The sequence below is a fragment of the Budorcas taxicolor genome, chromosome 1 (genome assembly GCF_023091745.1).
Source record: "Budorcas taxicolor isolate Tak-1 chromosome 1, Takin1.1, whole genome shotgun sequence".
In the NCBI taxonomy this organism is placed as follows: Eukaryota; Metazoa; Chordata; class Mammalia; order Artiodactyla; family Bovidae; genus Budorcas; species Budorcas taxicolor.
The window spans coordinates 213527191-213552029 of NC_068910.1; the positions used below are offsets into that span (position 1 = coordinate 213527191).

At 38.2% G+C, this 24839-nt stretch overlaps 1 protein-coding gene across 3 annotated transcripts in view; it reads left to right on the forward strand.

The window, feature by feature from the left end:
* Positions 1 to 24839, forward strand: part of DYRK1A (dual specificity tyrosine phosphorylation regulated kinase 1A) — a 144662-nt gene that overhangs the window by 36447 nt on the left and 83376 nt on the right. For 2 of the 3 annotated variants that reach the window (XM_052648209.1, XM_052648249.1), the window contains exon 2: positions 12909 to 12994. The exons of the other annotated variant lie outside the window; for it this stretch is intronic. In XM_052648209.1, the coding sequence (XP_052504169.1) occupies positions 12985 to 12994 (10 nt within the window). In that variant the 5' untranslated portion in view covers positions 12909 to 12984. The remainder of the gene's footprint in view (positions 1 to 12908; positions 12995 to 24839) is intronic. 3 annotated transcript variants of the gene reach the window in all.

Here is a 24839-nt window from a genome sequence, read left to right on the forward strand (position 1 = left end):
ATGTGAAAAAGTAGGAAGATCAAACATCAGTTATGACTTCGGGCAGCAAGAGGAAATTTTGGGGCAAGTTGTTAAAAATGTTCAAATTTTTTTTTTTCCCCTCCAAGAGTGGCTGGAGAATGTTAGCTGCTAAAACTAGTAAGGGGATCTGTCTGTCTTGTGGACTTTGGCACTAGAAAGTTTGTGCTTCATTGATCTCATGGAGCCAGCCAATGACACCCTAAAAGGAATTTCACCCCAACTCCTTGAATTTTCATATCATAGCTGTTCATTTATTAGCACAAATGTCCCAGTGAAAAATTTATAGGAATCAGTTTATTTAGGTAAATCTTTGTTAGTGATTTATATAAAACATTTTATGTAAAATAGTTTTCCAAGCAGTTTTAACCTCTATTTTCTCTCCTCAAAGAGAAACAAAAGAATAAAAAAAGCAGATTTTGCTTAGTCATGGTATGTTTGTAAGTTCTCTTGTCTTACAATATCACATCTTTAAATTTTTTTTAGTTAGCTTCTTTTGTCATATATTTGATAGTTTAAAAAATTGTATTTCTGATACGTATTTCATACATCACTGATTTTATTAAAACTTTTTTTTAGTTATTAAAAACCTCAAACATACATAAAAGTAAAGAATTTAATTAACACTCATGTCCTTGTCCTCTTGCGTCCGAAGTCATTATTTTGCCCACCTGGTTTGCTAACGTTTTCAGTATAAATAACACCACATTTAAAAATATTCTCTTTAGAAAAGAGGTCTGGTGTTTAACAGGGAAAAAAAAAAGACCCAAACAAGAAACAAAAACTATGCCCAAGCCTTTTCTGATTATAGCTGTTTATAGAGAATTGATAATTCTGTAAAATATTTTTTAGCTCATATATCATTCTCTATATTAGAAATTCTCAGTTTTGTGTCTTTCATATTAAAATGAGTTAGCCAAGTCGTTTGTTCCATGATTAGATTGCAGATATGACTACACTGTGCTTATCATCTTGTTTTCAATATTAAAAATTTTTTTAACTCACTTGTGTCAACAGAGCAATGCTAAAGCAGGTTTTGTGGTGATGCTGTGGTTTGATGATGATGACTCTGTTTCTCTCCTCTCTTCGTGTGGAGAGTCTGCTGTAGTTGAGGGAGCTGGCCTTCTGGAGCAGGAGGGAACAGGCTTTCCGCAGTTTCTAGGTGCCATTGCGCGTGGCGTTTGTTAGCTCCAGTTGCAGGCAGAGTTAGGGCCCGAGTCCCGGTGCCAGTACTGCTGTGGCGGGCTTGAGGGGTGCCGGTGGGAGACTTTCTGGAGGAGAAGACACTGGCGCTGGACTTGGGAAATGGTGTTGACAGGCAGGAAAGGGAGTAGTTTCAGCAGGAGAGGGATTCTTGGGGAATGAGCTTTGCCCGTTGTGGCTCGAGAGAAGTTTCAGGGAACGCACATGTATGAAAAGAGATGGGACCGGAAAGGTGGGGGTCTTCACGACAGTGTGGAACACACCAGGGCAGCAGCGGGAGCACGGAGTGCACGGTCACCGTGCCGCGTGTTAAATGCCGTGTCATCGTAACAGCACTGTTTTGGGGATCATCCTCACTTTGTAAATGAGGACACTCGGCAGCTGGGCGTCTAGAACCTGACATGAGACCACCTGGGAAGTGGTGGGGCCAGGGGTTAGAGGGCGGGCTGACTCGAGCCTGAAGGCTTTGGGCCTTGAACACCAGGTTAGGTAACCCAGAGCCCTTCTGGGAGAGTCTTACTGTGGACAGTGGCCAGAGTTTTAAAAGTTGGAGGGTACGTGAAGTTGTTCCATAGTTGTGGCCCATAGCTAAATTTCACGGTGACTTTTCTGTTAGGATGGAGGACGAATTTCTTGGACCATTTTTTTCCTGATTATAAAAAGAAGATGCATATTTATTAAAGTTGTGATGTGCTAAAAAGTGTAAGGAAGAAAATTAAAAATAATCTGTTATTAGCCAAAGACATTCATTATTAATAATTTTATGTATTTTATTCCAGCGTTTCTTCTGTGCTTTTTTTTTCCCCTTTTACTTTCCTGAGACTGTACTTCGATGAAGATTTTAAGTTCTTTCTGATAAGATGTAATGCATGATTTTTTTCCCTCATGTAATATAATATTGTAAGAACGTCAAGGATTTACATAATATCATGTGACTGTACATCTTTTCTGTTAGTGTTGAATATTTTTAGTATTTCTAATTTTTTGTTGATAATATAGTTTTGTATATAAACTTTGTATTTTTCGTCATGAAATGAGTTTCTAAAAGTAGATGAACATTAAGGAAAATAGGACTACAAGCAGAAGGTGAATCAGTGCTCCATGAAGAAAACTGCCCGGAAACAGTGCACTCGTGAAAGCTTGTGTTCACGTGTACTGTGTATATAGTTGATCTGCATGGCTGTGAAGGAGGCCCCCAAGGTTGAACACCCGGTCTAGTGAGGCCAGTGGAATTTGGAGTATAGGTTGGGAAATGTTGACATTAACAAATCAGTCACATACATTAGGATTGCATTGATGCCACATGTCAGTCATTTTTACCGAATTTCCATTGATCAAGAAAATGCTAGGTTGGGCCTTCCCTGGCAGAAGTGGTTAAGACTCCTTGCTTCCACTGCAGGAGGCATGGGTTCGGTCTCTGATTGGGGGCCTAGGATCCCACGTTCCGTACGGTGCAACCAAAAAACAGGAGAAAATTCTAGGTTAAGATTGAGCTAAGGTTTAAAATTCTGGGTATAAGATTTTGTTTCATTACAAAATAACACATTCATTTTAGAAACTTAAGAAAATAAGAATAACAGTTTCCTGCAGTTCTTCTTTCTGGAGATAACTACTGTTTGGATTTTGTGTGTAACCTGTGAATTCTTTTTTTTTCTGCACACAATTACTCTTCTCTCCTTTTTAAAAATAAATATATTTGCATACTGCTTTAAACCCACTTTCTCTATACAAGACAGTATTTTCCATGTTGTTTATTCTGTTAATCCAGTGTGCTCATTGAACATCTACTAGGGTATAATAGAAATGTGAGACTGAGATTCACCAAGCAGTCGATAATATCACTTGAGTAAGACTATAACATAAATAACAAATAAAATATAGTGGTCTGTAGGTAAACGGAGGTTCAGAGGAGAAACTGGAGTGGCTTTAAGCTGGATGAGGAGAAATGAGTGGGTCTTGAAGAGTGGCTAGGATTTAGGTAAAGATCAGGTAGAGAAGGGGTGACTTTAGTTAGGGGAAAGGATTGAGCATGGCTGCAGAGGGAGGGTGTCATTTTATGGAACGCCACACTGAGCTCTGAGTTCAGGGCAGTAAGATTTGACTAATGTTCCTAAGTCACAGATGGGTTAAATCCAGGTTGAAAGTCTGTGCTTCAGCGATGTATGTGTACAGCAGCTAAATGTGTGATAAAATGCGACGAGGGGTAAGCTGTCTTTAAAATATTTCCCAAATCTGGCCATGCTCAAGAATAAATAACCTGGATGTTCTTGTATATTTTAAAAAAACAAACCAACCAGGGACTTCCCTGGTGGTCCAGTGGCTAAGACTTCAAGCTCCCAATGCAGGGGGCTGGGCTTCGATCCCTGGTCATGGAATTAGATTCCACACGCCCCAACTAGGAGTTCGCAGGCTGCAGCTAAAGATCCTGAGTGCTGTAACTAAGACCCGCTGCAGCCAAGTAAATAAATATTTTTAAAAACAAAAACTAAACAAAACCCAGGCAGGTTCTCGAGCCCTTCTCCTTGCTTCCTGAATCAGGATCTTTGGGAGTGAAGTCTGCAGTCTGGTTCTGCAGACGCCCCTAGTGTTTCTGGCATGCCATCTGGCCTAGGAGATGCTGAGTTTAGGAGGCATCTCTAATTGCGTGAAATAAGGGCCTGGGCCGGGGATGATACAGTAGGCACGGAGAAGAATGGAAGGGCATGAGGCATTTTGAGAATGCATAGGATTGAGCGAGATCATTTAGAGTAGCTAAAGAATTCAGCAGTTTCTAGAATGGTTGTGGGGGGTGGGAAGAGATGGGAATGTGAGTTGTGTAAGGAAGGGGTTGCATGCCTTTAGGCGTAGTAAAGAGTTGATGTGGTAACATGGCCCTGTAGGCAACGTCCTGCAGCTCTGGACTAGATACTGAGTGAGCGGGTAGGGCAGCTAGAGAAAAGTCTGGAGTTAATAGTTCAGGGCAGACCTTTGAGGTACTTTGTTTAGAGGGAAAGATGTTTAGAAAAACCAGTGGAGGGGCCAGACGATAGAACTGGAGACCAGCACCTGAGTTTGGGGCCAAAGGTGACAAAGGTACCAATCGGAGGACAGTTGATACCCTGAAGTATAAGACCACACAGTTTAAGAATTTTTCAGGGGACAGCATTTTCCTTTAAGTTCCCCAAAAGTCTAGCAGAGAAAATAAGTAAAACAAAACTCATTTTACTACTCTTAGTAATAGGGTTGCTGGAAGAAAATGTAAACTGTTAGTAATAGTGTGTTTTTTGATTATTTCTGGACCTTGTTATTTTTCTGTATTTTTGAAATTCAAAGATAATTAAAAGCACAGTGGTTTATATAATTATATTTATAAAAGTACATATAACAAACTAAGTATATATATGAATGCACTTATATACACTTATGTACACTCACATATGGCATCTGGTCCCATCACTTCATGGGAAATAGATGGGGAAACAGTGGAAGCAGTGTCAGACTTTATTTTTTGGGGGCTCCAAAATCAATGCAGATGGTGATTGCAACCATGAAGTTAAAAGACGCTTAGTCTTTGGAAGGAAAGTTATGACCGACCTAGGTAGCATATTCAAAAGCAGAGACATTACTTTTCTAACAAAGGTCCGTCTAGTCAAGGCTATGATTTTTCCAGTGGTCATGTATGGATGTGAGAGTTGGACTCTGAAGAAAGCTGAGTGCCAAAGAGTCGATGCTTTTGAACTGTGGTATTGGAGAATACTCCTGAGAGTCCCTTGGACTGCAAGGAGATCCAACCAGTCCATTCTGAAGGAGATCAGCCCTGGGATTTCTTTGGAAGGACTGATGCTAAAGCTGAAACTCCAATACTTTGGCCACCTTATGCGGATAGTTGACTCACTGGAAAAGACCCTGATGCTGGGAGGGATTGGGGGCAGGAGGAGAAGGGGACGACAGAGGATGAGATGGCTGGATGGCATCACCGACTCGATGGACGTGAATTTGAGTGAACTCTGGGAGTTGGTAATGGACAGGGAGGCCTGGCGGGCTGCGATTCATGGGGTCGCAAAGAGTCGGACATGACTGAGTGACTGAACTGACTGACTTGGAAAAGTCAGTCCTATCAGAAAGGAAAGCATAGTGGTTTTTATTGCATTTCTTAGAAGCTGGTTATGAGAAGGGATTGCAGGCTTTCAGGGATTGAGTGTTATTTTTCCTAAGTGTCTTCTTTCTGATAGATATGCTTTGTTTCTAAAATAAAACGCTTGCACGCCATCATGGCAGGTCTTGAGGTTAGGAAGGGAAATGTAAGGAGGGATGACACGATGCACTGGACCTCAGCCTTGTTTGATTCTTGGTCACGGGCACCCCTTTTTAATTCCTCTTACGTCGTGTCCGGCTCTTTGCGACCCCATGGACCAGTGCCCACCAGGCTCCTCTGTCCATGGGATTCTCCAGGCAAGAACACTGTAGTGGGTTGCCGTGCCCTCCTGCAGGGGATCTGCCCAACCCAGGGATCAAACCCGGGTCTCCCATATTGCAGGCGGAGTCTTTACTGTCTGAGCCGCCAGGGAAGCCCAATTCATCTTATGAGGAGGATCGATTTGAGTAATAAAGAGTCTGAGTACATGTTGTGTAGATGATAGGAAGCAAGCATAGCAACAGAAGAGAGAGAGAAAATTTATTTTGTTTATATCACTTTGCTTTTAATTCGTTTTTGCAAAGGGTTCCTGTGCCCAATTCCAGCGTGTATGTGTGTGTGTTTCGTAGGGAGGGGCTCTTTCACACAAGCAGTTCTCAGATGCCAGCAGGGTGTCCGAGAATTCAGCCCAGTTCTCACACTGTCTATCTAGAGGAAGAATCAGACCTCACAGGTAAAGGGCTCAGTCCTGTGAGACTGTCCACTTCTGACATCAAGACTGGCCGTAGACTGGAGGTTTCTGGGACTGATTCCTTAGGTTTGATTCATTTGCTGGGATGGTTCACAGAGTTCAGTGTTTTGGGGGGTAGTGGGGGCAGCACTGTGTGGCTGGTGGGATCTTTGTTTCTCAGCCAAGGATTGAACCTGGGCCCTGGCAGTGAAAGCACTAAGTTCTAACCATTAGACCGCCAGGGAATTTCCCAACACAAGAATTTGTGTGGATTGGATGTGGGATACGCAGCAGGAAAGAGGTCCCAGGTTATTAGGGTTTTAGTTTGGGAGACTGGGGTGTGGTGAAACCCATTGACCAAAACTGAGAACGCAGGAGGGAGAAGTGGATTTTCTTCCTGTCCTACCTGTTCTTTCCTCTTCCTTCTTGGTTGGGAGAGTAGAGTCGGGAGATCATAAATTCATTTTAATCTGGGACCTGAGGTCGGCAACTTTGGAGTCCGTTTGGTTGAATTTGAATCTCTTCTCTAAAATAGTCCTGTGTGGCTGTGTGTGACCTCACTTCTCTGGGCCTTAGTCTCCTCACCTGTAAACCGGGTAATAGTGCTACGTAACTTATGTAATTATTTATGAGAATTAAGTGAATTAAAGGAAAGTGCTTATGTGTCCATTAAATACAAAATCTCTCACGTTCAGTAATAAGTGGGAAACGAAAATAACTGGGACGTCAAGCTCAGTTCATAGGACTCTCTGAAATGTGGGCCTGAAACTTTGAAGGAGAGAGTAGGCTGGGGGCAAGTTGCACTTGAGAAGTCTGCTTAATTCCACACGTAACTAAAATAATACTTAATGTTGCCTTGCAACCAGCTAGCTTAAATGAACCTCTGGAACTTAGGTCTGCTTATGATGGGGTATTTCTTAGTATATATACAGTGATAGCTCTCCATTAGTGGAAGTTAGGTTCCTGAAAAGTTCTGTGGTCTGAATATTGAAGTTTGAGGAACTTGAAATATAAGAGAAAACACGTAGGTATGTTGATAGACTTGAAGGTTGTATAAATCTGTGAAAATAATTGTTTTCACACTCACTAAAGGAGACAAAAGATGGCAAGCAAAATACAGTATTGGTGAAAGTGTCAGTCGCTTAGTCGTGTCTGACTCTGCAACCCCATGAAGTGTAACCTCTGTCCATGGGATTCTCCAGGCAAGAAAACTGGAGTGGGTAGCCATTCCCTTCTCCAGGGGATCTTCCCAACCCAGGGATCAACCATCTGAAGCACCAGGAAGGCCACAGTATCAGTGGTCATTTATATATTTTGAATTAGTGGCAGGGTACCAGTACTTTTTTTGGTCATAGCCTACTCCAATGAGGCTTCCCTCATAGCTCAGTCAGTAAAGAATCTGCCTGTAATGCAGGAGACCTGGGTTCAATCCCTTGGTTGGGAAGATCCCCTGGAGAAGGAAATGTCAACCCACTCCAGTACTCTTGCCTGGAGAATCCCATGGACAGAGGAGCCTGGCGGGCTACAGTCCACGGGGTCGCAAGAGTCAGACACGACTTAGCCACTACACCACCACCACTACTCCTATAAACTTCTCAGTCTCTGCTTTCCAGTCTTAGAAAAGATACTTGTCAATGCATTCTGCGTTGTTACAGATAATATGCCTATGAGTTATTTCCCTCCTGTTTTCCTGAGCTTATTGCTGTAGCCAGATACACAGTGCCTAATTTTGTCTCAGTTTAGCCCAGATGTAGTCCTGGAGAGCCCAGGTAACTTGGTGCTTGAGGTAGCAAAAATTGGGGCATTATTTATTTAATCCGCTCAGGTCTTACTTCTTGAACCTTCTCTCCAATGCTTACTCAGAGTTGTGTTCTTTATTTTCAGTTTCATGAGAAATCACATTCTTCTTTCTCTTTAAACCCCATGTATCAGCTGCTCCCACTTCTAACATGCCAATGGAGTCATATGATTCAAGACCCAGGTTTATAGTTCTTCATATTCTTTTATCTTGCCTGAGGCTTTAGTGCAAAAATGACTTACCTGCTCTTGGTTTTTACACTCTTCTCTGCTTGTGTTCAGTTTTTTTTTTTTTTTTTTTTTAAGGAATATGTAGCAAACTGCTACATGTTATAATCAGAATTTCTCTGCTAGGCTGACTTTTCAGGAAAGTTACTTTTTTATTCTCCTAAACTGAAATATTTTTTTACAAAGTAATTTACTGCTTATGAATTTTATTCATGTTTGGCCTGGTTGAGGCAGAAGAGTAAATGGTGAGACTTAAAATCAGACTTAGTCCACCTAGATTCTTGCAGGTTTGCAATTTTTTTATAACCATTTCAGTGATCCCTAGTGAGAGGATCTTGCAGTGGCGGAAAGAAGTGAACTTTGGTGTGGGACCAGAGTTCTCACGGTGTGACCTTAGGCCAGGCTGCTTGATCTGTCTGACCCCTGGTGTCCACGCTGGTGAAATTAGAGGGCCTGCTTGTTGGGTGTGTGTCGGCGTCTGTGAAGTGTCTCAGCTGAGTGGTTGGGGTATAGTGAAGGTCCTTTTCTCTGCAGTGTTACTCATAATTTTGATTTGAACTCTTGTGCTTTTTGCATTTTCAGTTTTTTTTTTTTTTAAGACTGTGGGTATTTCCTTGGATTCTAGAGGAAGTCATAAATATTCTTGGTTTTTAGGATTTCCCTTGAAATCCCTAGTTAGTGAAAAGACCCCCCCCCCCCCCCATCCCATTTGATCATCTTTTTGGGAATTAGGTTGATAGATTTTTTTTTCTTGCGTGTTAGGTATCAAAACATTTCCTGTATGACTCCTTTGGCTGTTTTAATTCTTGAAAGTCTGCTTCTGAAATAAAGACATTTTCTTCTATGACTTCCTTACTCTATTAGTGTAAATGAGCAGAAGTTTATAAGGAAAGCGGGTCACAGTGTATGATTTGAATATAACCGCGTAGTAATTTGATCCATGGAATAAAATTTTAAGTCCCTCAACTTTGTTTTCATTTTTGTAGCTTACTTATTTTTTTTTTTGTAGCTTATTCTTAATAGACATCTTCTGTACCATCTGAATTGTCCTTTTAAACCTCTTGCCTTTTGCTTTTTCCTAAGGGTTAAATTTTTAAAATTGTGAATATGAGTATATATAACATATAAAATTAAAAGATAATAAGCAACAGCTGTATACTTCTACCCAGCTTAAGAAATAAGATGGTTCCTACCAGTACTTTTGAAGCTTGTGTGGGCTTCCCTGGTGGCTCAGAGGTTAAAGCGTCTGCCTGCAATGTGGGAGACCTGGGTTCGATCCCTGGGTCGGGAAGATCCCCTGGAGAAGGAAATGGCAACCCACTCCAGTATTCTTGCCTGGAGAATCCCATGGACGGAGGAGCCTGGTAGGCTGTGGTCCATGGGGTCGCAAAGACTCGGACATGACTGAGCGACTTCACTCACTTCAGCTTGTGAGTACTGATTTTTTTTTTGCCTGCTGTTCGCAGTACTTCTCTACTACTATAGTTATTTTGAAACTAGATAAAATTTTTAGTTTTCCGTCAGTATAAAACATTGTGTCTCCAGAAAATACATCAATGACTGCCATTTAGTTCATTAAATGGAAGAAAATGAAAGTCGCTCAGTGATGTCCGACTCTTTGTGACCCCATAGACTATACAGTCCGTGGAATTCTCCAGACCAGAATACTGGAGTGGGTAGCCTTTCCCTTCTCTAGGGGATCTTCCCCAACCAGGGATCGAACCCAGGTCTCCCACAATGCAGGCAGATTCTTGACCAGCTGAGCCACAAGGAAAGCCCTTAGTTCATTAACACTCGAGTTAATCTGGGTTTGCCATATCATGCTAATCCATTCATTTCAATCACAGTTTTGCTACTCTAGTTTTTTTTTTTTTTTTAGATTTGTAGTGATTTTATAAATCCCAGCACAAGAGTACTTTCAGTTGGGTGTCTTCATATCCTTTCCCCCTCCCTCTCCTCCCCTCCCCTCTTGTCTCCCTGACCTCTTGAGAAAGAACAGATACCAAGAGACCAGGTCTGTGCTTTGCTGAGCATACCATGCACCGAACCTCAAGCTTGTTGAAATGCCGTTGGCCCTCCCTGCACATGTGCTGTGGGTTAATTGTACGCAGTGATTTCAGACAGCTAGCAAAATGGTTTGTAAGTTTAGCTTCAAAAACCACTTAAGCTCAGTTCCTACATTGTAGCCTTTGGCAAAATGTGAGCTAAAACATACTGTAAAAGATTCTGAGGATTATGGGAGGTTTCTGTGGTAAGGATAGTACATGTTTTTCATTAGCATCTAATTTTGCTCCGTAATTTGTGAATGGTTCCATTTGTAGGGGAAAAGATAAAATCACTGTAGGTTTTTTTCAGAAAAAAATTAAAATATGACTGAATTTCTAAGCTTCTTTAGAAAGAAAATTGTATCTGTAGTTTGCAAAGTCCATTTGGTGTTTCCTGTAACCTAGTGATTGTCAAAACTCACATCTGATACAGACCATTGTTTTTTTAAAAAGTGACAAGCCTGAAGGATATATTGGAGTAATCGCTAGAATCTTTATTTAGTAATCCAATGTCTAGACTTGAGAAGTTTATCATTAGTCAGTCTATGCGGAGAAGGCAATGGCACCCCACTCCAGTCCTCTTGCCTGGAGAATCCCATGGACAGAGAAGCCTGGTGGGCTGCAGTCCATGGGGTCGTGAAGGGTCGGCCACGGCTGAGCGCCTTCACTTCACAGTAGATGATGGTTTAGTTGCAGCATACCTCAGCAGCCAGTTTCCTAACTCGCTGAGATTCTTTATCCTTTGCTAAAGGCTGTTTTTCAAATGAGTAGTGATTAAATGGTTGATTTTTTTTCCCCCTAAAAGATGTCAGTTTTAGGGTGAGATAGATCATTTTGATAATCCAGAGGCAGATGCGTTATCCATTATGCCATTGGCCCACTCATCTCCTGTTGAAGCCATTGAAGTTGGCAGGGTGTAGATAGCATTGTGACATTTTACAGGTGAAGAATATAATGTTGAGAGCCTGAAGGATTTGAAAATGTGTAGTTCATAGCTAGAGAGTTTAAATTTCATGTTTTCCTTTACTGTAGTTTATGTTGAATTTATAAAGACTTTTATTATTATTATTTTTTAAGACTGACCATTTATGAGGGGAAAAATTAGAAAACTATGTTTTTGAAGTAAAACTCTTTAATCTTGATTCATATGTTATTTTTGCAAGTAAAACTTCTGATGCACTGCTTTTGTGTTCCTCTCTCTGTCCGTATCCCCCTTTCCTCCAGTCTGGATACCAGCTGGTCTCATGCTTAGGGTTTTACTTGATACCATAGCAGCATTGAAACTGAAAAAGTGGTTTTTCAAGAATGGAATCTGGAATCAAGGAATGATTTCAGAGACAGGTGGTTCCTAATTTACAAGTAGTTCATACATGTAAACTGCTATCTCTGAGCTGCTCTTCCATGTTTTGAGCTTTTAAAGAACACCAGGGGCTCAAAAGTAGGAGGAGAAATAAGTGAAAAGCAGAAATATTTGGGGACAGTAAATACAGACTCAAATCCATATTATGACCCACTTGGCTAAAACTTTTCCTCACACTATCGCAGTATTTTTTAATGTTATTTTGCAGTACTATTAGAATTCTACCAATTAGGGGTTTATTTGATCTATTTAGCTAGCATCCTTGTTGAAAACTGCAGATGTTAAAGTGAATTATTTCAGCCCAGTTGTTTTTTTCCTGTCACATACCTGAAGTGAATTCCATTGAGGTAACAGGAACTTTGGGGTGGTAATTCAGGAACATACTGGTACTCAGGGGAAAGGGTTATTACTATTAACAGGATGATTGGAGTGTCTTCATGTAAATTTAGGGAATTGCAAGCATCAAGAGTTGAGAGAGTGCTAACAAAGGGAAACAACCTACTTCAGAATTTTTCCAAATAAAGAGAGGATCTAGAATTGGTGAAGTTTCTGTGTTGCTCCTGCAGAGTTCCCAGTGCCCCTGGCTGGTGTAATATCTTTTGGTCTCAGTAGATGGATGTCTTTGGCTAGCCTGGGAACTTGGCCCACGTAAGCAACATTGTTTCATTTAGAATAATACTGAATTCCACAGTATCAATTTGAAAACTAGATTTTTAGACCAAACTCCTTCCTTGATTTTCAGCCTGTGCTTATCTTTGTCTTGTCTGTTATTATGTGCTCTTAGTTGACAAAAGCAAGAGGTGCTTTTGCTTTCCCATTAGTCCTGAAATTTGCTGGCCAATCATGAAATAGCAGTGGAAGTAAGTAGGAGTTTAAAGTCAAAGAATAAGTAGGGGAAGCCACTTGGAGAACACAAGAGAGTTTATGGGCTTAGAGGAGCAGTTGTGAGCAGTGTCTCAATTTACCTGTAATGCTGGAAGATTGACATCTGATTGTTCCTATAAAGCAACTTTCTTTACCTTTGATAGTAAGCCATGGTGAAAGTGAATTCACATTCATACTGATTTGTGAATTGATGCAGATTATAAAATGTAGATAATTTTCTTCTGATAAATTACATAGACTAGGGGAGTATTGACAGTTTATTTCATACCTAGAAATGTGTGAATTTTTTTGTTGGTAGTAGTCAGATTTTAAAACTTTTTCTCCCTGGCAGTTACTTTATATTTTATATATAATTGGTTTTCATTAATGAAAATTATTTTCAAGTAAGCTTAAATAAATGTTAGCAAATGAATTTACAATCCGTTTATCTCTGTGTTTTGGGGGTTGTGTTTACATTAGATGTTCCTCAATTAGGGGTAATTGTCTTGCATCCTTATCTCTTATCATAATCTGTTTTTCTTCACACAGTGTTATAGTTTTGCTGCTGGACTCTTCCCTCCCTCCCCCCACCCCATCAGGATGATATGAGACTTGAAAGAAGACGATGCATACAGGTGACTCAAGTTTTGAAATACAGTAAAACTATGGCTGTCTGAGAGAATGTGGGAACTGGTGGTATATTTTGAATGGGGGGGGAGCTTTCTGATAAACAGCATTAGTGGGGAGAATTATTTAGATCACTAAATGGAAAGATATAGTTGGGGTATTATTAGACTTGACTTTGGGCATCAGTTTGATAATCAGTAACTGAGAGTGATATTAATACAAATACAGCATAGTAATTGCTAGTTCTTGACCTTTTCAAAAGGGGAAGACTGGCTAAAGTGCTTTGGCCAGATTTGAAGTGTTTCTGTTAAAGATAAATAAAATATTCACCTTTCTGGGTGAATGCATGTTCCCCCAGATCCCTTTAGAGCAGAGCTGTGAAGGCTGATGGAGTAGATGTTAGCGGTGCGTCTTAAATAAGACTCCAACCATTAAATTAAGGATGTGTTACACCCATATGTATGACTCCTTAAAACAGTATGGTCTGGGGTTTTATGTTTTCTTTCCTGCTTCTCTCCATCCCTTCCTTCATCCCTCTCTTTCTCCTTTCTTTCTTCCTTGTCTCCTCTTTTATCGTTTTGTTGTTTGTATTTATATAGGAGAAGCAGTATAGAAGGCAGTTTTGAAAGAATAGTTTTGATTGGTTTATAATTAATTGAAGTGATCTTATACGTGGAAAAATGAAGGCTGTTGTATCTGTGGCCATGTTCAAACTCTTGAAAATGTAGTGTAGCTAATGGATAAGGTGTTATTAATGTTTAAATTTGAATGTTTTTAAATCAGGCTGATTAGGAGACATTTTGTTGAACCAAGTGGCTTATATTTGCAGACCTGGACACAGACATTCTTGCTTGATTTATAAACTGAAAATGTGGTCTTTAACTGGAAAAGAAGTAACTACATAAATCTTGGATAGATACTTAATTACATTATTGGTGAAGGTGTTAAAGTTTTTGTGATTGGTTTTTGGTTTTGGTGATCTTTGTTTTTCAAACAGAAAAAAATTACCTTTTTTTGACTTCAGGGTGGAATTAAAAAAAAATAGTGTCTCAGGTGTACCATTTTGTATGAAGAAATGTGCTTGAATATATATTAATTATAGATCAAATCATATTTTACATTCATGAGGAACTCAAAGGGTTTGATGGTAATTCTTTTTTGAGTAAAAGGCGATTCAGTGATTATTGCTGTGATCTGTGTCTCAAGGGTGCATATGTGTTTGCCTGTACATACCAGAGGCACACCATGGACACGTGTCGGCTGAGTGGCTGATAGAATCATCACGATGCTGAGGCCGAATATCAGTATCATGGAGGAGTAAATAAAGAATTTACAGAAAACATTGTAGAATTTTATGAGAATTGTGTTGTAAGATTTCATAAGTGTGACCTTCTGGTGCAGGAACAGTGTCTGAGCCCTGTCAGCTCCCGGGTTGCTCCTGGGGCACGGTACTAGCACACTGGCTGTACCAAGAAGGTGCTTACTTTCACCTTCGGTCAGTAGAGGAACAGAGTGTTCTGGGGGTGTCTCGAAAGACTTATCCATGAATATTAATGATTCTAGAGGTTTTCCCTTAAGGAACTTTGAGGTGGCAGAGTTGCTCTTTTATTTCTAGTTTCTTGTCACAAGATATGAAAAGTTTCCAAATAGCTCTTTTTCTTGAGAGGCTTATGGATGAACTGAAATATCTAAAGAGTAAATCCAGTTTATAAAGATTATCTAGTTCATTTTATGAGTGTTGGAACATACAGAAAATTTACAAATATCAGATTCATAGTGTAATCTAGTCTCTCACTCAGCCCTGTAGTCTTTAAAAATTACCAACATTTACTGGCTGATAAGGGGAAAGACTGAAGAAGGAAGGTTTGACTCTGATGTGTATCTTAGCTGTTGGTGTATTTCCCCTTCAACAGTTTGAAAGTTAATAATTGTTTTTGAATGTAAAATTAACAGCTTTTATAATCATCTTTAATTAATGCAGTTTGCTCTGGTTTTACGATGCACACATTTATTATTCAGCGGACAGGATTTTAACATGTAAAAGCTCATAAGGAGTTTTTCATTGGGAGTTATTTCTAGAATGTTTTTGCATACTTGGAAGTGAGTGTTGTTTCCCCAGGCAGTCATGATCTTGACTATATGTTGGTGAGATGTGACGATGCCTTACTCTCTCATGCCACTTCATTTTAGGTGCCCTTTCAGGGCTGCTAGAAAGGACATTGAAGTATGTTTTGACTGACTGCGCTTTTCAAAAGCCAAAGCTTAATAATCAGTTTTTACTGAACAGCAAGCTAAAGTTAAACTTTAATATGTCTTTAGTACGTTTGTTTATAGGTGTTTCTGTACTTGTTTGAGAGCATTTTTCATATTTTAAAATACAGTTAGGCTATATATTAGGTAAGATTGGATCATTTTTGACCTTTGGAAGAAAAGTCGCTTATGACCAAACATTGGTTTCACTAACATTTGCTTTGTACCAGGTGCAATAGTAGTGCTCGGTTTGTGAGATTCCTTTGCTTGGGAATCAAGGAACACATTTCAGCTGGAAGAGGGAGAAGATATATAAGCAAATTATGCAGTGGATGTTTATGATAAATTTTAGAACCTTGTCTGTCGAATTCAAGATACCTAGAGTAAAAATAGAAAGCACTTTCTGGTTAAGGCATTCGCAGTAATGTCTTCACCTGATACCTACATGTTGTCAAAATCTGCTTTTGTGTCCCACTCTTCTTTTCTGAGCTCCAGACTTACATAACTGCCTCCTATATGTCTCTGCTGCACACACTTTCTCCTCTCTTATTCATTCCTGTTACCGTTGAGTGACACCATTCTACCCAAGCATGCGATCATCCTGAGAACCTAGGAGCTACTCCTCACTCCTTTGAATTAAGCAGTAACCAAATTCAGTTTATTTAGAATGTAGAAAGTACTTAGGAGATTTAATTTGGAAAATTCACTGCTTCAGAGATCACTGTGCACATTAACCTAAAAGCACTTGGATTTTTCAAATTTATTTGATAAAAGGACCTCCCCTTCCTTTTATTTCTTATTTATACCTATTAACATTCAGTGGAACGTTAATTGGAAAAGCTGTTGGTTATGGCAGATGATACTATACTTTTCTGGGCTTCTTTAACAACTGAAATTTTTTTTTTAATAATAATGATAAGCTAGTTATTTGAAAACTTGAAATAGTTGTAGAACATACAGAACTATAACTATTTGAGGATGAACATTATAAATTTATTTTAAATTCTGCTGACTTGATTATATTGTTTACCATATTTCTATAAACTTAAATGATTAAAGCTATTTGATGTGGCAGTTTTAACAGATTAAAATGTGAGTTTTGTGGGACAAAGTTTGCATACTACAGTGATCACAGGAGTATGAGATATTCTAATATACAGCAATTAGAAATCAGATCTGTGAGCTTAAATAAAGTCAACTTCTGTAGTCCCATTTATATACACAGGTGCACGGAGAGGAGTAAAAGGGTTTGTGCATTTTGATATTTGAGAGTGTATTGCCTGTTTCCCTCCTTGCAGTCTTGTTCTTCACATGGTCCTGTGTAAATAGTCTTTTCCTGTATGTGTTTTCCCTTGTTTAGTTCTCATTCATTTCTTAATCCTGAGCGGTCTGATTTTGTGTTTAATAATTCAACAAGTTGATGGTTTTTGGTGAATGGTTAAATCTGGTGAATTTATTTTTGCGCTCAGGTTTTAAGTTTTTCTCCCTGTTGACTCAGTAATGTAGTATCAGTGAAAAAATTTGGAAATTTATAAGACTGTGGATGAGTGGAAGGAAATATACCCAGAATTCTATTGCCCATTACGCTAGGGTGCTTTCTCTTCCAGTATTTTGTTTTTGATGCCATTTTTTATTAAAATCATCTGAATAGGTCGGCGTGCTTGGGCAGAATCTGTTTTCATATTGTTTGTATTTTCTCTTTTATTGCCCAGCATTATATTGTGAACATTTCCCTGTGTCATCAAAAACTTAACTAACTATAGTGGTCTGTTCTTTTCAGCTTGGAGCACATTCAGAGCATTCAGAACTGTAACATTTTGAGGGCACATTATTTTAGAAATTTATTTTAAAATATGTGATTTGAAGCTGTTTCTTTATATGCTCATTTCCTAGTTAAGTTAGATGTCTTTGGGATTTTTTTTAAGTTTTCTTTTTCACTTTTTTAAAAAGTACTAACATTTGTGCGTGAGTATTTGTTCGTATGTTGAATTATTGCCTTGTAGTTTGTCCCTAGGAGTGTAAATATTTTGGCTCATAGGGCTTAAAAATTTTCAAGACCCTTCTTAAAACTCTTTAGAAAGGTGTTTGGTAAATGTACCAGTTTATACTTACTAGCATTAGATAAATGTTTGTCTTTTTAATATATCTTTGCGAGCAATGAATATTATAGTTAAAAATAAGTTTCCAATTCAGCTGGCAAAGAGAAGAATCTTCTGTTTTAGAAAATTTTGATAAAAGTGATAGTGTGTTCTCAGTGGAGGAAAAAGTTTAGTTGTTTCAGAAATGCATAAAGCGACAAACCTAACATAGTTCGGTAAATATTCTCCCAGGATTCTTTCTAGCAAGTGCTTCTGTTTAATGCTTTTATGGCATTTGCATGTGTTAGCTTGCCATGTTTTGGTCCCAGCTAACCTGATTCTCAGAGTCAGAGGACCATGGCTTATTCGCATTTTTGTGTCCTGTGTCTTAACAGGGTTCTTGTGACATAGAAAGCGTTCAACGAATACTTGTTAAAAGAACAAAAATTGTTACTCTATTAATGCGTAAAAATATCTACTCGGAATGTCTGCTTTAATAAATTTCTTCAGGAGGTTTTAAGAGTTCCACATTATTTTCCATTTCCTTTAATTTTTTTTTTTTTTTTTTTACTATTTCTGGTTTCTAGATAAAGGGAGTAATAATGATTGCATCAGGTGTGTGTCTCATAAGAGAACATAGAATATTTATAGAGAAGATGGTGGAAAACCTGAGGTTAGCCATGTTGTAAAGTTGTATCTCTTAGGCCTTAATACCTTTATTCAAGACCTTGGTGAAAGCAAATGGATTCACACTCCTTATTTTAAATTTTAGGGATACTTGCTAAATGTACCTTCAGAAGAATGTCTGAGATCTGGGAAGATAAGAGTAGGACATAGTGTTTTGAATCTTACAGTTTTCCCTAAATATAGAGTAACTAGCATGGCGAGACCAAAAATGGATGGACACTTTCTCTAAAACACTATCACCACAGACTCTTAATAGAAGTAGATGAGGACCAGTCTCCAGTAACTACAACACCTGAATGGTGTCAACATTTGTACTGAAAGATTCAGAAGAAAGCAGCAGGAATTTGATGGATTTGAGAACAGGAGAACCCCAAGCTAACTAACAAAAAGTCCCTGCAAAGTGTGGCAAGAAAGGTTGAGAACAGCAGCTAAAACGAACAGATATTTGTGAGTTCTCAGTATAGCAGAGGCTCCCAGTGAATTCTGTGGTGGTAGAGCCCTCTGGTGCCTGTGAATCTTCAAAACCGACCGGTTGAAGTTCCCTTCCTGGTCAGAGTCCCACACTGAGGAGACGCTACTGATAATGGAATCCAAATGAAGCAGGATGAAGACCATGGGGGAGAAGGGGAGAAGGGCAAGTAAGATAGGGGGAAGGTGGAAGTACAGGAGATATCAGTCATGAGTCTGTATTTTGGTATGCTTCGTTTCCTCTTGAGGAAGACAGAGGAGAACTTACTGAACCTGGAAAATCTACTCCAGTTTCCTCAAAGTTTTTTTTTATCTTGCATGAAAGAGACCAACTGACTCAGTCAAATACCCCCCCGAGCTTACTTTCATAAGAAAAAAGGAATGAGAGAAAAATATTTCTGCAAACAATGAAAGCATGCTGGAAAGAAATGCTTACAAAGCAAATGAAAACTATAGCCTGATGTTTCCAGATGAATTCAAACTGAAAGAAATTTAGATGATACAAATATGGAGTGTTAGTCTCTAAGTCATGTCCAGCTCTTTACGACCCCATGGACTGTACCCCACCAGGCTCCTCTGTCCATGGGATTCTCCAGGCATGAATACTGGAGTGGGTCGCCATGCCCTCCTCCAGGGAAGCTTCTTGACCCAGGGATCAAACCTGAGCCTCTTGGGTCTCCTGCATGGCAGGCGGGTTCTTTACCACTAGCGCCACCTGGGAAGGTGTGGAAGAGCAACAGAAATCTAAATAAGGAAATCTTAGAAATGGTAAAGGGAAATAAAGAATCATTTGAAAAATGAAGCGCGACTAGAAGGTACGCTAAAGTGAAACAAACAATAGAAAATGTCTTTGGAGAAACAGAAAATAAATAGGAGACAAAAATTTTAAAAAAAGAATTGAAGAAAAAGAAATGTTCTAGAAAAGGTGACATTTACCAAAGAGAGGCAAAGAAATATCAACATAGAAACAATACCAGAGTCTCTGAAGAGGAACCAAAGCAGTGAAACTTAATAAATTCTAATAATTATAATTCACGTAAGTTTCCTGAAATTAAAAAAAAGAAAAAGGGTTACCACTACATTTGAAAAGTTATATACTTGGAGAAATTGATCCAGAAACGACTACCATGTAGATATATTCTTTAAATGTTATTGGACTTCGAGGAAAATTCTTGGAGTATGTAGGCAAAGATCCAAATCTTTTAAGGGGAAGATTGTTGGATTATCTGGTTTTGATAACAGTGCTCTATTCTGGAAGCAGTGGAATAACAACTTCTAATAAACACCAGGAGAACAAATAAGAGCCAGGAGTTTTATATCCAGCTGAATTGACTCAAGTATGAAAACAGCAAACAAATGTTACGAATGTGAATGTGAACTTGGAGGCTGTTCTTTCTTTGAACACTTCTTAAGGAATCTACCAGGGAATAAACTTTGGTAACCAAGGAGACTGCAGGGACACTGACATAAAAGGAGCTTTAAATAGGTACTTGTGGAACTTAAACTGATGCTTATGCATGAGTATAATATGTAATGGCTAGATTCTCTGTAATGAAGATACAGGAGAAACAACATAAAAAAAGAATAAAGTTCTGATTGCATCAGTTACTAATGGGAAATAAAAGATTCCTTCAGATTGGATGCTTGGAGAATAGTGGGGAGGGGGGAAAGTTGGTAATTAAATTTCAGTGATGTTACAAGTAGGGAAAACAGTAGGTCATGCTTCTTCACCCCTAGACACATGATGAGAAGAAAGGAAAACAAGGGATTTGGGTAACTACAAGAACAAAATACACAGCTCCACGTCTCACTTGCTTCACAGGAATAGGGGAATAGGAAGCATAGTAATAGCAATACAGCCTCACAGTGGAGTGCTGAGCGCTTACATAGCTGGTGCCTGGTAGATGTGGCCTATTTCTGTTATTTTTATTCTCTCCCCTCTCAATTGTTATGACCATACTATTTATGCTTATTTTGAGCTTGCGTTTTCTTAAATTTACCCTTGTTTTGAGCATTTGACCTGTCTTCTCAAATCACCTGTTTAATGTTTCAGATTTTATCAGACTTAACAGTTAGTTAAAATCCATCTCATTTACATAATTTAAAATTGTATTGAAGGACTGTTTAATTTATAATGCTGATTTTTTCCTACTTATTGGTATTACTCAGTTTTTATTTGCAGGAGAAGGGTAGATAGGGAAAAAAATGTGTTGGAGTAAAGAGTTTTTTTCTGGTAACTCAAGTTACTTGAAAAACTAACATTTTGTTTTTTTCATATATTTGAAGTGATCATCTAATATCCATTTTTACGTAAGTCGTAGAAAAAGATGTTGTTACATTATGCAGAGTTATTGGTAAAGAGGTCTGAAACTTTAGTTCTCCCTCTTCCCCATTCAGTAAAACACAAAATGTAATTTTTTTTTTCTCTCTTTGAGGGCAAGAACTTTTTCCTGTCCTGTGTGTGTGTGTGAATATTCTTTGATAAATTACATATCATAAAATTCTTGCATCTTTGAAGGTTGAGTTTTCAGTGAATTTTTACACTTGTGCAGCTGTCACCACCACAGTCCAGTTTGCATATTTTTAGTTAAAAGTTATTTGAATTCAGATAGAACTTCCGTAAAGAAGAAAATGAAAATCAGCAATAATCCAAATAATTGGAATATCACTATTTTTTTAGTTTATGTATTTTTGCTTGTTATACGTTTTTCACATGGGGCTCCTCCTAACAAGACCGAAGAGGCAAATGGGGTCATCTTCTACTTTCTCTAGTCTTTTAAAATTTAAACATTTCCCCATCTTTTATAGCATCATTTTTCATGAGTAATTAGTATTCTGCGAATCAGTCACTATTCCTCATTGTTGCTAATTAGTTCATAATAATGTTTGAGTGAATGTTGTGGTAGACCTTGTGTTCATGTGTGATTTATTGCCCTAGGTTTAGTCTTAGAGGTTGCATTTATTGGGTTAAAGGGCATGTACATTTTTAAGACTTCTGATACATATTTTCAGATGTCTTTTTTTAAAGAACAGATCAGGCTTTTACCAGCCGTACAGCACAGTTTTACCCCACTGTAGAATCCTGAATATTTAAAAATATTTGCCAGTTTGATAGAGAAAACATAACTTAATACTTTAATTTGCCTTTATTTGAATATTTGTGAGGTTGAGTATGTGTTTATATGGTCTGTGATCTTCCTTTTAGTATTTTTTGCTGATATTTTTCGAGTATTTTTTTTTTTTTTATTTCATTTTCTTGAGAGTTCCTCATTGACTATTGTTATATGTCAGGAACCATTCTAAATGATTTACATTTATTAACTCATTTTTTCTTGATGGTAACTCTTAGATTGGAGTGATGATTAACCCAGCCAGAAGTTAGTAGCCTGCCCCAGGTCACACAGCTAGTCAGGGATGGAGCTTGCTTAGCCAGTATATTCCTGCTTTTGTTACTTCTCGTGAACTTTCCGGTTTACATTTGTCTTTTAATTTTATTCATAGTATTGTTTTATACAGGAGCTTTAAGTTTTTGTATGGAGGGTCTAGGGCTTATTTATTAGTGTAATGCCTGAAAATATAATTGATTCTCAAATATTTGTTGAACAAATAAGAATAAATCCATTAACAATCTGTTGATGATGGTGACTTTTTACTTGGTGTACTGTATATCCTCTTTTACAGGGATTCCGAAGGGCTTCATAAATAATTTACTCTTTGGTGTTGACAAGATACAGTAAGCTTATCTGTATCAGCTTTTCTGGAAAATCTGTGGAAGTAATTACTGCTTTAAAAAGAAATGTGTTCTTTTTTTGTTGTTTTTTTTGTTTCTTATATGATATTACACATGTTTCCATGCCATTCTCCCAAATCATCCCACCCTCTCCCTCTCCCACAGAGTCCAAAAGACTGTTCTATACATCTGTGTCTCTTTGCTGTCTCATATACAGGGTTATCGTTACCATCTTTCTAAATTCCATATATATGTGTTAGTATACTGTATTGGTGTTTTTCTTTCTGGCTTACTTCACTCTGTATAATTGGCTCCAGATTCATCCACCTCATTAGAACTGATTCAAATGTATTCTTTTTAATGGCTGAGTAATACTCCATTGTGTATGTGTACCACAGCTTTCTTATCCATTCATCTGCTGATGGACATCTAGGTTGCTTCCATGTCCTGGCTATTATAAACAGTGCTGTGATGAACATTGGGGTACACGTGTCTGTTTCAATTCTGGTTTCCTCGGTGTGTATACCCAGCATTGGAATTGCTGGGTCATAAGGCAGTTCTATTTCCAGTTTTTTAAGGAATCTCCACACTGTTCTCCATAGTGGCTGAACTAGTTTGCATTCCCACCAACAGTGTAAGAGAGTTCCCTTTTCTCCACACCCTCTCCAGCATTTATTGCCTGTAGACTTTTGGATCACAGCCATTCTGACTGGTGTGAAATGGTACTTCATTGTGGTTTTGATTTGCATTTCTCTGATAATGAGTGATGTTGAGCATCTTTTCATGTGTTTGTTAGCCATCTGTATACCTTTGGAGAAATGTCTATTTAATTCTTTGGCCTATTTTTTGATTGGGCCCAAAGAATTAAATAGACATTTACTACCCAAAGCAATCTACAGATTCAATGCAATCCCTGTCAAGCTAGCAGTGGTATTTTTCACAGAGCTAGAACAAATAATTTCATATTTTTTATGGAAATACAAAAAACCTTGAGTAGCCAAAGCAGTCTTGAGAACGAAGAATGGAACTGGAGAAATCAACCTGCCTGACTTCAGGCTCTACTACAAAGCCACAGTCATCAAGACAGTCTGGTACTGGCACAAAGACAGAAATATAGACCAATGGAACAAAATAGAAAGCCCAGAGATAAATCCACACACCTGTGGACACCTTATCTTCAACAGAGGAGGCAAGAATATGCAATGGATTAAAGACAATCTCTTTAACAAGTGATGCTGGGAAAACTGGTCAACTGCTTGTAAAAGAATGAAACTAGAACACTTTCTAACACCATACACAAAAATAAACTCAAAATGGATCAAAGATCTAAACGTAAGACCAGAAACTATAAAACTTCTAGAGGAGAACATAGGCAAAGCACTCTCTGACATAAATCACAGCAGGATCCTCTATGACCCACTTCCCAGAATACTGGAAATAAAAGCAAAAATAAACAAATGGGATCTAATTAAAGTTAAAAGCTTCTGCACAACAAAGAAAACTATAAGCAAGGTGAAAAGACAGCCTTCAGAATGGGAGAAAATAATAGCAAATGAAGCAACTGACAAACAACTAATCTCAAAAATATACAAGCAACTCCTGCAGCTGAATTCCAGAAAAAGAAACGTGTTCTTAAACAAGCACATATGAGTGGTGAAGAAAGTGTATTATTGACAGATTTGAATTGTAGATTCAAGTGAAATAAAATATTTGTGTAGGAATACTTTGATGGAGTTTGGTTTTCATAGTTTTAGAAAATGGATCAACTTGGCCATTATTTTAAAAGTTTGTTAAAGTAAATTTTGGTTTATTTTAAGCAGTAAGAGTCTTTAAAAGGAAAACCCAAACTAAAAAAGCTGATGTAAAAAGTTATAGCGTAAGGTTTTGACAGTGTGGCTTATATACTCCATAGGAATCATTTAATTCTGCACTTCTCTCAGTGGGCTTTCTCCCTTTTTCTTTGACATCAGGCTACTGTTGACTGGTCCCTCTTTAGCTTGGTTGAAGCCTTTGTTTCCTTTAAATGCTAGTCTTATTAAAAAGTGTAGACGTCCATATTGTTAAGTGGGCCTATGTTAGAGATTCAGGAGCTGTACAAATAAGTTCACTTCCATTTTTTCACATTATCCACAAAATACACATGGGAGCAAGTACTCAGTAGATCGTTGAAAATGTAGACTATTATTTTTTTAATAGAAACCTAGATTTGCTCTATATAAAGTTATAAAAGTTAACAAATTTGTTGAATGCTTGCTTTTTCTAGAACCTTCTGGTTACAAGCAACCTTTTTTTCGCCCTTACTAGTAGTAGTAGTTTTTAAGCCACGCTTAAATGACATGTTAAAATCAGATTTGTACTTTTTTTCTATATTAAGCATTAATTACTCAATTTAGAGGTGTATAGTTAATAAAACTTCAATTTGGAAGTAAAAATGAAATAGCCATTTTCCTTTTCCTCATTCTCACTCCTTAGTGGTAAAACACCTTTTAATATTCAGTCTTTAAATTCTTCCTTTGGTTACTTAACATCACTTTAAATAGAGTAATGTGTTTATAGGTCTATTTTTTTTATTTAAGAAATTAAAGACTGTCCTGTGAGAAAGAGGAAATCAGATAGCTCTGTGTGCTTTTCTTTCTGCCA